This window comes from Anomaloglossus baeobatrachus, chromosome 5 (assembly GCF_048569485.1).
Source record: "Anomaloglossus baeobatrachus isolate aAnoBae1 chromosome 5, aAnoBae1.hap1, whole genome shotgun sequence".
Taxonomy (NCBI): Eukaryota; Metazoa; Chordata; class Amphibia; order Anura; family Aromobatidae; genus Anomaloglossus; species Anomaloglossus baeobatrachus.
The window spans coordinates 239,969,719-239,985,551 of record NC_134357.1 but is presented as its reverse complement, the minus strand read 5'-3'; the positions used below and the strand labels follow the sequence as shown (position 1 = coordinate 239,985,551).

The window sequence follows — 15,833 nt, the reverse complement described above, 5'->3', positions numbered from 1 at the left end:
CACAATACTACAAGGATGGGTACAAAACTACTGGGCACACTACTACAAGGATGAGCACAATACTACTGGGCACAATACTACAAGGATGGGCACAATACTGCAAGGATGAGCACAATACTGGGCACAATACTACAAGGATGAGAACAATACTACTGGGCACAATATTACAAGCATGGGCACAATACTACTGGGCACAATATTACAAGGATGGGCACAATACCACAAGGATGAGCACAATACTACTGGACACAAAATTACAAGAATGAGTACAATACTACTGGGCACAATATTACAAGGATGGGCACAATACTACTGGGCATAATATTACAAGGATGGGCACAATATTACAAGGATGGGCACAATACTACAAGGATAGGCATAATACTACTGGGCATAATATTACAAGGATGGGCACAATACTACTGGGCACAATATTACAAGGATGGGCACAATACTACTGAGCACAATACTACAAGGATGGGCACAATACTGCAAGGATGAGCACAATACTGGGCACAATACTACAAGGATGAGCACAATACTACTGGGCACAATACTACAAGGATGGGCACAATACTACTGGGCACAATATTACAAGGATGGGCACAAAATTACAAGGATGAGTACAATACTACTGGGCACAATACTACAAGGATGGGCACAATACTACTGGGCACAATATTACAAGGATGGGCACAAAATTACAAGGATGAGTACAATACTACTGGGCACAATATTACAAGGATGGGCACAATACCACAAGGATGAGCACAATACTACTGGGCACAAAATTACAAGGATAAGTACAATACTACTGGGCACAATATTACAAGGATGGGCACAATACCACAAGGATGAGCACAATACTACTGGGCACAAAATGACAAGGATGAGTACAATACTACTGGGCACAATATTACAAGGATGGGCACAATACTACTGGCCACAATACTACAAGGATAGGCACAATACTACTGGGCATAATATTACAAGGATGGGCACAATACCACAAGGATGAGCATAATACTACTGGGCACAATACTATAGGGCACAAGGATGGGCACAATACTACTGGGCACAATACCACAAGGATGGGCACAATACTACTGGGCACAATACCACAAGGATGGGCACAATACTACTGGGCACAATACCACAAGGATGGGGGACATTACTACAGGGCGCACAGATGAGGACATTACTACAATATGTTAGCTAAGATTACTATATGATGTTGCTAATTTTAAAACAATATTACAAGAAGGTGATAAATTTGAAAATAAAGCATGATTTATTTTTTGTTTGCACCATTAAAAATGCTTTTTTATATATATAAACTTAACTAAACAAAAAAGTGAGTGCAGGTTTGTTCTAATAAACAAGCAAAAAATGTACAAAAAAGTGATCCAAAGATTCATAGAAAAAAAAACATGGATTCATTAAAAATGTCACTTTGTCCTGCAATGAATGCGGCCCCTCTGAATTTTTTTTTCTATATGCGACCCATACACCCAGCTGAGTTTGAGACCCCTGCTCTAGACTAAAGGAAAAGAACCTGCTAGCTCCTGGTAACTGTTTTTCATGGTACAGAAGCAGATAAAGGGAATTACTTCCATACTTTTCTCAAGACAGTGCTCTACTATATTGCAGTGATGTTCCTGGGCTGATGGAAAAATTTAATATTAAGTACACTGTTAGCAAATGAGAATCTTTATTGATTCATCAAAAAAAAAAAAGCTGTGCTACTGCACAATGGCAGAAAGTATGCTTCAGGTCGTTTGTACACTTGAAGGAAACCTATGAGAATTTAGACTTTATTTAGACTTTATTCTCAAGAAACTTAACTACGAGGGTCAAGGATGGTCAATAAGTGGTGATCTGAATGTTCTCCCTTAGCTCCTTGGGCAGCAAGTAGGATACACAAAGTACCCATGAGTTTTGTGTGAGTGGAGAAGCCACGATAAGACTTATCACTGGAGGTAAAAAAGTTGGCCAATGAGAACATCTTTGCAACCTGGACTCAAGAACATAGTTGCGGAAAGTTTAGCTAATCCCATTAAAGTTCTCCTGCCACCATTACACATTAAGGCACTTTTGAAGAAACTTCAAGGTAAGAACAAAGATCCACAATGCAAGTCCATCTTGAAGAATATGCTGAAATGTTTCAAAGCCTTAGATTATCTGATAAATTTGAAGTTATATTTTTTATGTTCCCATTTAAACTACTTTCTTGAAAACCTTGGTACTGTTAGTAAAGAACAGGGAGATAGATATCATAAGGATATCCAGGAGATGCAACAAAGATACCATGGTACGTGAACATGATGGGATACTACTGCTGAATGCTTCACAGAGAAGATCCACAAGCCTTCTATAAGAGAAAAAATATCAAGAGAATCTTTAAAGAGAAAAGGAAAAGGCTCAAAAATTCATTTTCAATAAAGTTGCAGAATGAACTGTGCCACGGGACCGGGCTCACCCTTAATGGCGTGATTAAGCGACTACTTTGTCTTCACTAGAGCATCTGATGGTGAGAATATGCTTGTGCTGCTAAGTAGCTGCTAGATACTACTCCAGGGGAACTCTTGCAACTGTAGCAGCTGACCCCAGGGGTCAAGTAGGCATGTATGGACTCAGGTGCAAACTAGATGGTTGGGGTAACTGAAACAGACGTGGCGCCTAAAACAAACTGGTAAGCCAGTACTGTCGGGCAGGCTGCACTGGCAGGCAATCTGGTACACCAGACAGGTACTGGAACACAGGTGCACGTTAGCAGGCATAGGATACGGGCACAGGATATGAAACTTGACAACTAGCAACCATGCATCAAGTGAATGAACACATTGCTCAGGCACCTCCCAAAGGGGGAGGATGCCCTAAATACCCACTGCCTCCCAGCCATAGGATGAGAGGTATTTCCGTGTTAGGACACAAAGCCCTTTACGAAACGTAAGGAACAAGCGCACTAAGCGTGTTCCCGGGAAACCTGCTTGGTGCATGTAGGCCCCTGGAGCAGGAGGCAGTGACGGGGACAGGAACCACCGCTGAGCACCCGGGAGGGTGGGTGTTTTGGCATCCCTACCAGGAGGACAAACTGGATAGTGCCAGGACGTTAGCGTTACAGTATCCTCTTACGCGCCTTGTTTTACAAACCTGAAATGATTCTTATCAGGAAAAGAGGGGCATTGATATTCTCCTTAGCCGCCCACAACCTCTCCTCAGAACCAAAATACTTCCAATCTACTTAAAAAACTGTTTTACCTCTTACCTTCTTCATGGCACAGAAATTTTTTACCTCAAAGACGTCCTCCTAATAGACTAAAATTAGGAGAGAGAAGGCGCAATAGGGTATTACCCGATTTACTGGGTAAAAGGTATGAGGAAATGGTGCACTCACCTGGTCAGGTTGTGCCAGTCACAACCCCTTTAAAGGCATAGGCGAGTGCTAAGGTGGTCCAGCAGCAGCCCTGTTGTACAAGCAAGACATCAAATTCGGGACTGGAGAAAACAGGTTTAACACCGCGCTTGAAGACCACGGACATCAGTGTTGAACACACAATTCTTTTATTTTACTTCATTCCTACGCGTTTCGGAGACCACAGCTGCCTCCTTCTTCAGGGAAAAGAATTTTACAGAGACCAAGGAGGAGCCCTTAAAAAGGATATACAGAAAAAAAGAGGAAGAAAAAAAAAGGGAGAAAGGAAGAGGGATCCCTGGCTATGACGTCAGTTCACCGTGTGCTGCAGAGCAATGACTCATTGCCACGTGGAGTAAAGCCGCATTACATGGCCCTTACAAGAATTAAATAAAATATACATTGATACATTTAGCTCAAACAGAAAAATCATAATCAACAATCAAAGCAATGAAAAAAACAGACAAAATAAATTTAAAGTGAAAACGTGAAAAAAAGGGGGGGGGGAAATATATATACAGTTATTAATGATCTTTGACACGAACCCGGGGTAGAGAGGCCGTGAAATTGACCGGCCATCCCACTGACATTGTGCTAACAGAGAGGTTGAGTGATGCCTCATGATTAGCTACAAAAACCATTGACCATTAAACCTGCACTAGGCAAAAAATTGGCAAATAGAACAGGGCATCTATTATATTTGCAAGTAGGACCGATAGTGACATCGTTTTTGTTATTATTAGAACTCAACCTTTTTAATTAATAAGTGAGGTGCACTTGAATAGGATCGACTAATGAAAGGGATCTGTTATGATAAACCAGGAGGAACAACAGAGGAACGGTGTAGTGCGCATGTATAAGAATGGAAGCAGATTCTCTTAATGAGAAGAGGTGAAAGGAGTTCAGATCGTGGGAAAAAAATTGCAAAGCGCAGGCGCGCCTCACATAGAAAGTAGCAAGTTCCTCACATCTCAAGGTTAAGAAAGTTCAGAAGCGTGGGAACTAACTATAGTGCGCGTGCGTGCAGCCAGTGACAGTTCAGGATTTTAACTCAAAAAAACATGTAGACAAGCCGTGGAGAAGGAAAGACAAATCACGAATGAAATGCTCAGAGAAGTGTGAAACGGGATCAAGCCCGACAGTGCTAGGAAGAATAAAAGATAGTTCATCTTAATCTGACAAACCATCCAAAACTCACTCATAATTGGTTTACCGAAAAAACTAATCTTTGACACTGAAAAGCAAGGGAAGGGAAAGGGTAGCTTAAAAACAATAATGCATTATTTGAAACACGTAGTAATTTGAGCAAGAAATGAATTAATAAAAAAAGGGAAGAATCAGGATATATGTGCGATGCGCACGGGGATTAATGACAAAAACATATGTTGACAATGTATCATTAGTAACATAGGGTGGGGGTGGAGGGGGGGAGGGAGGGGGGGGGATTTAAAAATATCTGAACTGGTGATTAAAACAACATTTAAGACATGAATATATTAAATATTTGAATGAATGTAAAAACAGTCCATCAGAGAAAAATGATATAAAAAAATAATAATATGTAAATATGTGTATAAAAATGTAAATATATATATAAAGAAAATATGTATAAAAATATATATATATATATTAAAATATATAAAGAATATATGGTGAATAAAACATGAAAGGCAATCATTATGATTAAAATATCATAAAAAATCACAAGAACATATTCCCATAAATTAATAAAATAAATCAGTAATCTCATTGAGGCCAAAGGGTTTGAGAGTATTCAATAAAATAAATCAGTAATCTCATTACTACAAACCTACTGGATACACAGATTGAATACTCTCAAACCCTTTGGCCTCAATGAGATTACTGATTTATTTTATTAATTTATGGGAATATGTTCTTGTGATTTTTTATGATATTTTAATCATAATGATTGCCTTTCATGTTTTATTCGCCATATATTCTTTATATATTTTTATATATATATATTTTTATACATATTTTTTTTATATATATATATTTACATTTTTATATACATATTTACATATTTTTTTTTTTTATATCATTTTTCTCTGATGGACTGTTTTTACATTCATTCAAATATTTAATATATTCATGTCTTAAATGTTGTTTTAATCACGAGTTCAGATATTTTTAAATCCCCCCCCCTCCACCCCCACCCTATGTTACTAATGATACATTGTCAACATATGTTTTTGTCATTAATCCCCGTGCGCATCGCACATATATCCTGATTCTTCCCTTTTTTTATTAATTCATTTCTTGCTCAAATTACTACGTGTTTCAAATAATGCATTATTGTTTTTAAGCTACCCTTTCCCTTCCCTTGCTTTTCAGTGTCAAAGATTAGTTTTTTCGGTAAACCAATTATGAGTGAGTTTTGGATGGTTTGTCAGATTAAGATGAACTATCTTTTATTCTTCCTAGCACTGTCGGGCTTGATCCCGTTTCACACTTCTCTGAGCATTTCATTCGTGATTTGTCTTTCCTCCTCCACGGCTTGACTACATGTTTTTTTGAGTTAAAATCCTGAACTGTCACTGGCTGCACGCACGCGCACTATAGTTAGTTCCCACGCTTCTGAACTTTCTTAACCTTGAGATGTGAGGAACTTGCTACTTTCTATGTGAGGCGCGCCTGCGCTTTGCAATTTTTTTCCCACGATCTGAACTCCTTTCACCTCTTCTCATTAAGAGAATCTGCTTCCATTCTTATACATGCGCACTACACCGTTCCTCTGTTGTTCCTCCTGGTTTATCATAACAGATCCCTTTCATTAGTCGATCCTATTCAAGTGCACCTCACTTATTAATTAAAAAGGTTGAGTTCTAATAATAACAAAAATGATGTCACTATCGGTCCTACTTGCAAATATAATAGATGCCCTGTTCTATTTGCCGATTTTTTGCCTAGTGCAGGTTTAATGGTCAATGGTTTTTGTAGCTAATCATGAGGCATCACTCAATCTCTCTGTTAAAACAATGTCAGTGGGATGGCCAGTCAATTTCACGGCCTCTCTACCCCGGGTTCGTGTCAAAGATCATTAATAACTGTACATATATTCCCCCCCCCCCTTTTTTTCACGTTTTCACTTTAAATTTATTTTGTCTGTTTTTTTCATTGCTTTGATTGTTGATTATGATTTTTCTGTTTGAGCTAAATGTATCAATGTATATTTTATTTAATTCTTGTAAGGGCCATGTAATGCGGCTTTACTCCACGTGGCAATGAGTCATTGCTCTGCAGCACACGGTGAACTGACGTCATAGCCAGGGATCCCTCTTCCTTTCTCCCTTTTTTTTTCTTCCTCTTTTTTTCTGTATATCCTTTTTAAGGGCTCCTCCTTGGTCTCTGTAAAATTCTTTTCCCTGAAGAAGGAGGCAGCTGTGGTCTCCGAAACGCGTAGGAATGAAGTAAAATAAAAGAATTGTGTGTTCAACACTGATGTCCGTGGTCTTCAAGCGCGGTGTTAAACCTGTTTTCTCCAGTCCCGAATTTGATGCCTCCTAATAGACTAGTGAGGGCAAGGTGCCAGTATCCTTAAAGAAGCGGCTCAGCACAACAGGCTTGAAAAGAGAAATGTGGAAACAATTGGGGAGGATACCAGAAGCTTACACTTGTAAAATACTGCATTAATCTACTGGAGGACCTCAAGGGGACCAATAAAGTGGGGATCCAACTTGTAGGAGGGCATCTTGAGATGGACATACTGTATCTGAAAGAGAGCCCTAACTTGTCTCCATCCAGGCTATAACGAGAGAGGATCCAAGCATCTCTTATCCGCATGCTTTTTCAGGACAGTAGTGGATAGCTTCAGAGTGGCCTTGGTATCCGCCCAGATTTTGGAGAAACTCTTAATGAGATGATCTGCCACAGAGATGCTGGAGCTAGTAGCCACAGGGAAAGGAATATTGTGCTTCTGTCCATATACGATGTAGAATTATCATAATGAGTGCTTGAGCAGGCTAACACTCAATCTCTACATGATCCCTACGCCGCTGACACCCTTATTTGAACAGGTAATTAAAGAGAATCCTTTAGCAGATGTAAAGCCAATCTCAGCTTGGATGAACTAAGACCACAAGCTTGACCAGAAACTGGCAAAGTACATTCTAACCATTTGTTCCCGTACAGAAATTATGAATTGAGGTTTTATGAACTGCATCTATATAATAGATAAGAAATTAATATTTTCAGAATGGTGATAAAGTGGCGAACCCAAAGCATCATTCCGCGTTGCTGGATGATGACCGGGGTCCCGTCTAATGGATATCGGTCAGATAGATGACAAATTATATGCCATGTCTCCTATGTATGAACAGATAAAATCAAGCTAGGATATCAGCCGCCTGAGACCTTCAGGGGTCGAAGATATTGTAAAAGTTGGGAATCTCATAATTTTCTAAAACTAAGACATATCCTATAGCTACCTGAAGACTAGCCCTGTTAGGAGTTATAAAGAGGGGAGGAATGTGGCTGTACCTCACATTAATAAAAGGCAAATAGCAAATTATGATCCTTGTCAGACCTTGGAAGTTACAGCTTGCTGTGGGTTTTATCCATTTTTTTTTCCTAAAGAGTACCTTCCTCCTTTAACTCTGAGCCATTTCCGTGACATCAGGTTTAGTGATTTTCTTTTGTTTATCCCTTTTATCTTATGTAATGATATATGCTGTACTGTTTCATTCCCTTTTGTACCATCTTTTGTATATTTTTATAAACATTGCCTACTTTTCAGATTAAATATATAAAATGTAATAGATTTGTTCCTCTTGCTCTATAAACAGCATCACCAAAGCCATACGCTACCTATAATGGGTGTCTAATCGGCCTGTATAAACGATTGATGGTGGCAGCTAGCAGTAGTTCCTTTTATTATTGTGGAGTTGGCAGTGACTGTATCGAGGTATAGATATATTCCATGATCTGGAATCGGTCACTGGAGATAAAAATTAGACAACAATATATGATCACTTGCTTTTTTTCAGAAATAATGTAATCTACATTGATTAATATTTGAAGTTTTTTTGTAAGGGGTACACCATACCACTAGAACACTGTTTTACAAAAGATCCAAAGTTTATCACCATAAATCCTTTATTTTACACAAAACATGATGATCATAATTAGACAACAGCACAGAGAAAGATAACTACATTTTCTGAAGTTAACAACTGTCACCAATCAGTTGGAAGTGTACAGGCGTTTGCTTTGAAGCAATCTGCGGCCACAGAACATTACTAGTCTCTCACACTGCTCTGGTGTGAGTTTGGTCCACTCTTCTTTCACAAAAAGACTGACGGCATTCACCAAACTGCAATATGAACATGTGCATAACTGAACATGACACAAAATTACAGAGAGAGGCTTCAATATAGAGTAGGTACCCAGTTATGAGATATGCTGTGTTATGGCGACTGGGCAGACATAAAAATGTATTTTTATTGTATGTTAAATATCTCATTATTCTTAGATTTTCCTTAGCAGTAATGCATATCTATATTCATACATTCATGGTTTTCATGCATTAGCATTTCAGAGTGCAAACTGTCTCTTTTTTGTAATTGTATGTCATGTTCAGTTATGCACCTGTTCACATTGCAGTTTGGTGAGTGCCGTCAGTCTTTTTGTTTGCACACTGAGTGATATGGACTAGATAGCTTAGTGCGTATAAGCTGTTATAGTTCTTGACAGTGTGAGTCCTATTTACACAGGATGTTGCACTGCCAAAAACGATAATCTTTTTGCACTGCACAACATATTTCACCTGAAGAGTGAGAATTTTGCTTGTGTGCTAATTGGGAAATGCGCATTTTTAACAACGTTCAGTCATGATTATGTTGCAGTGTAAATTTCCCTTTAGCTACAGGTAATCCGGGGCAATCTGAAACACATCTATCTAATCAATGGTTCAGGCTGTAGATCAGCGTCCTCAGATTGACTGTTGTCAAGTCTATCACAAGCTCACCAGGAAGTTATTGATGAGAGCACAATTTCGTATTACAGCAAGGACAGAATGATAAAATACAGATTACTAAGCCAATAGTGAGTACAAGATGATTTATTTTCAGGGAATTTCTGCCAATGTAACTCAAAATTCGTCATTTTAATACATTTCTCCATCTTTTTACAGGATTGAGTATAAAAATGTTATAAAACATAGTTAATGTGTTTTGGAAAAGAAGGAACACAAAATATTTTTCTTTTCCAGTAGATGACTGCAAGGAAGAGTCAAAAGGACATTTTCTTACATCTCCAGATGAAAAAGCAATGTTTGATGATATTCAAGATAATTCCAGAGAACACACAATTAGATCAAAATTGCCCTCACTCTGTCACAGTGGAGATCTGTCATCTGATTCTGAGCAACCTTCTGTTGCCCATTCACAGACTACTAAGCAGATTTCAAGTCACAGAGGGGATCATACATTTGGAAGATGCGAAGGAAATATTGACAGCAAGGAGACAAGAGACAGCAATACAGAAGAGACGCTGTTTTCATGTTCAGAATGTCGTAAATGTTTTAAGCAGAAATCTCGTTTAGTTCAACATCAGAAAATTCACACAGGAGAGAAGCCATATTCATGTCTGGAATGTAGTAAATGTTTTAAACAGAAATCTTATTTAGCTCAACATCAAAGAATTCATACAGGAGAGAATCTGTTTTCATGTCTGGAATGTGGGAAACGGTTTACCCAGAGATTAGGTCTGGTTGAACATCAGAGAATTCACACAGGGGAGAAGCCATTTTCATGTTTGGAATGTGGGAAAACTTTTACAACTAAATCAAATTTTCTTAAGCACCAAAGAAACCATCAAAGAGAGAAGCCTTTTTCATGTCATAAATGCGAAACATGTTTTACCTTCAAATCAGAGCTTGTTAAACATCAAAAAATTCATGGTGAGGAGAAGCCCTTTTCATGTTCAGAATGTGATAAATCTTTTACCCAGAAAGAACAACTTGTTAAGCACCAGAAACATCACAAAGGACACAAGCCATTAAAGTAATGCATGGGTACATATTCCCTAAATGTTCCAGATACAGCAGGCATTGTCAAGTTTGAATGTTGTTGTGTCAAAACTTTGATAATTTATGCTTTTGCAGATCGAGAAGTGGTGCAATATGTAAATATGAGTTTCCACTGAAACCTCCTTTCTGTATTCAACATGTTAAAAGGAATCGTTCAACAGGTTTTTACCAATCTTAGAGCAGCATAATGTACCGACAGGGACCCTGATTCCAGTGATGTATCACTTACTGGGCTACTTGCCATAGATTTGATAAAATCATTGTTTCATCAGCAGGCGATTACCATTGGAGAAGATGAAAACCTGTTGCAATGTAGTCTTCCATATTCATGAGCTATGTGTAATCCGATCTATGCAACTGATTGGCAACTTTCTGATTATTCAAAGTGTACACTGAAAGCTGTTAATCAGTAAAGTGGATAGGGTTATACAGAGCTTAGCATTCAAATCTGCAACAAGTAAAACAGGGATTTTGCCAAAACTGCAGCAAGCAGACTAGTACATGATACATCCTTTGAATCAGGAACCCTATCACTACATCATGCCATGCTGCTCTCAGATTACATAGCAAAACCCTGGTGACAGATTCCATTTGGCTAAATCTGCTGAAGGTTAGTTACAGGCAGGTACAGCCTGTAACTGGCTGACATTGGCTAATCTGAATAGCAAATTATCGTGTTTCCCCTAAAATAAGCCCTATAACAAAATTGAGCCCTAGCAGGAATTTTCTGCTTTTTCTGAGTAAGCCTTAAATATAAGTCCCCTACCCCCAGAATAAGCCCTAGTTGTGGCTCAATAATAGTGTCCATGCAGCTAAAAAAATGTTAGAGAATTCTGCAGGACACTTCATTAAAGACAGCAGACACCCCCAAAAGAGAGACAGACCCAAAAAAGAGATGACAGACCACGCAAATATACTCACCAGACCCTGAACAGCTACAGCTTGCAGGTGCTGACGGTCTACAAGCTCTCCTAAAGAGATCTGTGTAGCTGTCAGGTCCGCTCTCACACACACATCGGATCCAGGATCCCTCTGCTCCCATACACATCCGATCGTAGTATCATCACACACGCATCCAATCGCAGTCACACACACAGACACACACATCCTGTGATACCATACTGCTCCATGGACCTAGGGACAAAGTAGAACGCAAGGACCTGCGGTGGAACACATCAAGAACCCTGCGCAGGTCCCCTATGCATTCCACCGCAGAGCCTTGATGCATTCCACCGCAGGTCCTTGGGTTCCACAGCAGCTGGAAACCTTACGGTATCACCGGATGTGTGGGTGTGCTGTTACTGCAATTGTATGTGTGTGTTATTACTGCGATCAGATGTGTGTGTGTGTTTGTGTGTGTGTGTGTGTGTGTGTGTGTGAGAAAGCCAATGAATGCATTCCACAGCGTCTCAGGTTCCCTCTGCCGGCCGGACACGGGGATGACCACTGTGGAACACACGTGGACCTGCTGGGAGTGACTTCTATGGATCGCAAGAGGACCTAAGAGCAATGCAGATGTCTAAGGTCTGGTAAGTACGATTCTCCTTTGGGGGTGTCTGCCTTTTTTGGGGGTTAAACTTTCCCCCAACCCGTATTTCCCCCAAAATAAGCCCTACCCCTAAAATAAGCCCTAACACATTTTTAGGGGCAAGTAATGATATGACAGTGTCTTATTTTCAGGAAAACACAGTAGCAATACCTTTAAACAAGTCTCTACATACAGTTGTGCTCAAGAGTTTACATAGCCCAGGAGATTTTTTTGCTTCCTTGGCCTTTTTTCAGAGAATATGAATGATAACACAAAATCTTTTTTTCCACTTGGTTGGTGATTGGGTGAAGCCATTTATTGTCAAACTACTGTGTTTTTTTTTTTTTTTAAATCATAATGACTACCACAAAAGTTCAAATGATCTTAATCAAAAGTTAGATACCCTGGTGATTTTGGCCTGGTAACATGCACATAAATTGGCACAAATGGGTTTGAATGGCTAATAAAGGTAACATCCTCACCTGTAACCTATATGCTTGTAATCAGTGTGGGAAAGTGTGTGTGCATAAAAGCTGAGTGAGTTTCTGGAATCCAAACAGACTCTTGCATCTTTCATCCAGCTACTAATCCAGCTACTAAGGTTTCTGGATTGTGAGTCACGGGGAAATCAAAAAAATTGTCAATGGATCTATGGGAAAAGATAGTTGAACTGTAGGAAAGGGATACAAAAAGATATCCAATGAATTGATAATGCCAGTCAGCAGAATTCAAACTGTGATTAACAAATGGAAAATCAGTGGTTCCGTAAAAACCAAACCACGATCAGGTAGACCAACAAAAATTTCGGCCACAACTGCCAGGAAAATTGTTCACGATGCAAAGAAAAACCCACAAATTACATCAGCTGACATACAGGACTCACTGAAAACTAGCTGTGTAGCTGTTTCAAGATGCACAATAAGGAGGCACTTGAAGAAAAATGGGCTGCATAGTCGTGTCGCCAGAAGAAAGCCATTACTTCGCAAATGCCACAAAGTATCTCACCTACAATACGCCAAACGGCACAAAGACAAGCTTCCAAACTTCTGGAACAAGGTAATTTGGAGTGATGAGACTAAAATTGAACTTTTTGGCCCCAACCATAAACGTTACATTTGGAGAGGTGTCTTCAAGGCCTATGATAAAAGGAACACCATTCCTACTGTAAAGCATGGAGGTGAATGGCTGATGATATGGGAATGTGTGAGCTACAAAGGCACAGGAAACTTGGTCAAAGTTGAAGGAAAGATGACTGCAGTACTTTATCAGCAAATACTGGAGGCAAATTTGCATTCATCAGCTCAGAAGCTGCGCATGGGACATGCTTGGATGTTCCAACATGTCAATGATCCAAAACACAAGGCCAAGTCGACTGGCTACAGAAGAACAAAGTGAAGGTTCTGGAGTGGCCATCTCAGTCACCTGACCTCAATATCATTGAGCCACTCTAGGGAGAACTCAAGCATGCAGTTCATGTAAGAAAGCCCAGGAATTTACAGGAACTGGAGGCTTGTTGCCAAGAAGAATGGGCAGCTTTACATCTGAGAAAATAAAGAGCCTCATTCACAACTACCAAAAAAGACTTCAAGCTGTCATTGATGTTAGAAGTGACAATAACACGGTATTAAGAACTGGGGTATGTGAACTTTTGATCAGGGTCATTTGGATGTTTTTGATTGTCATTATGATTTAAAAAGAGAAAACACAGTAGTTTGACAATAATTGGCTTCAACTAACCATGAGGGGGAAAAAAGATTTTGTGTTATCATTCATATTCTCTGAAAAAAGGCCAAGAAATCAAAAAAGCTGCCGGGGTATGTAAACGTTTGAGCACAACCGTATATGCAGGGACTCTTCAGTGAGAGCCAGAGCCAACTCTTCCCCCTCACACCCTAGGTAGGACAATAGAAAAAAAAATCAGCAGAACTGTTGTAACTCTGAAAGAATTTTAGAGCCCAATTAATAAGAATACTACAGTGTGGTAAACTCTCTAGACTGATTCATCTAGACACAAATCTCATTGTTTCTTACAGTAGCTTTATATTGTCTATTGTGTATTTATTGTGAATGAACAGTTGCTGACAGTAGGTCAAGAAGCCTGTTTGCAAGGGGCAGCTTGAAATGTGAACAGAGCAAAAGATATAAAAAAATTCAACTATGGATTAAAACAAAAACCAAAGTAACTATCGTAATAATTAACCCCTTTTTTCAAAAGGGATATGTTGGAAGGCATTATTTCAGTTTATTTCGAAGTTGGACGGATCTAATAAAGTTTTATTTTTTACATGTGTATCTGTTCCTTGATTTATCTCTCCTCTGTCAGCACATACTGGTATTGTAAGGATTGAAAAGTACAAGCTGTGTAATGTAAGACCCTAACATTACAGTATATTTCAGCCTAATAAAGTTCTTGTAATTGTAACTTGAAATAGCACATGTCATTTTTGTTATTTTAAATCGCACTAGTCTTTCAGAAGTGCTTTATCTCAGCAGCGGTCTGGGTCCTTAGACCCCCAATGATTGCTCAAAACACTTTCTATTGAGTTATGTATTAGACAAGAATGAAAAGCTGCACAGAAGATTTGTATAGTGCACACCAAATAATTAAATATATGAAAATATATAAAGTTTATTGAAGAGAAAAAAAACACTGACAATTAAAAACAATTAAAAAAAAGGTACAATAAATATACAAACAGAAAATGGGAATATGGATAAAATAATTACAAAAATGAACCCCACACCAAGCAAACATAGGCAATGATATATAGACATACAAATTGACAAATGTGCAACTGAATGTACCAAAATTAAAATTTTATTCAGAATTAGTAAAATATATAAAATAAAAACGTAATGCTGATGACAATATGGTACAGTCATGGCTGACAGTAATTGAAGCTGCAATCATTAAATTCCTTGATGTTTACATAGTCATGGCTGAAAATGCTGGCACACTTGAAATTGTTTCAGAAAATGAAGTATTTCTCTCAGAAAATTATTGCAATTACACATATTTTGTTATACATATGTTTATTTCTTTTGTGTATATTTTGAAAAACACAAAAAAAAAATAGAAAACGAAGCAAATTGGTTATAGTTTCACACAAAACTCCAGAAATGGGCCAGACAAAACTGTTGGCATCCTAATATTTGGTTGCACACCCTTTGGAATTGCAATCAATCGCTTCTTATAGCCATAAACAACCTTCTTTTTTTTTAAACTCGTTTTATTGAAAGTTAAGTAAATCATTACATTAGAGAATAAGTCAGCAAATTGTACAGTAAAAGAAGGTACATGTAAACTGGTTGATAATCAGGGAAATAAAGCAACAACAATCAAGTCAACGTCTATTACTTTCAGCATGGTCATAGTACATCAAACATAGCAAAGGTGTCAGCTCGCAAGACATATCCATCTTGAGGCAAAAAGCCCATATTGTCAAGGAGAGTGCAGCCCAGGTTTCGGGGATCTCGTAATATCCCTGATATAGTGTATCATGAATCACATGTGTCTCCTTTCCGCCTACCGGGGCACTATTGGCTATTATTGCGATAATACCGATTGTAGGTTATCAGCCAGAGAACCGGGTGATCCTCCAGTCAAGGGCGATCCCATCCATCTACCCCATATTTTGTCGAATTTATTTAAAGAGCCTCTTGTCTTATAAACAAATTGTTCTGACGGAATTATAGCATTTACCAGTGCAATCCAAGAGGCTCTAGTTGGGGGATGATTGCTCATCCAATTTAGTATAATGCCCTTCCGGGCCAGAAAAAGGACCTTTTTTATTAATAGATTCTCATCTTGGGACCAGGAGTGTACATCTACCACCCCAAAT

General features: G+C 38.7%; 1 protein-coding gene across 2 annotated transcripts in view; it reads left to right on the top strand.

The window, feature by feature from the left end:
• Positions 1-13,728, top strand: part of LOC142311127 (uncharacterized) — a 37,993-nt gene extending 24,265 nt beyond the window's left edge. The window contains exon 7 of one of the 2 annotated variants that reach the window (XM_075349265.1): positions 9,648-13,728. In XM_075349265.1, the coding sequence (XP_075205380.1) occupies positions 9,648-10,441 (794 nt within the window). In that variant the 3' untranslated portion in view covers positions 10,442-13,728. Of the gene's footprint in view, positions 1-9,644 lie in introns of both variants that reach the window. The other variant, XM_075349264.1, reaches the window with a different exon arrangement.
• The last annotated feature ends 2,105 nt before the right edge of the window (positions 13,729-15,833 follow it).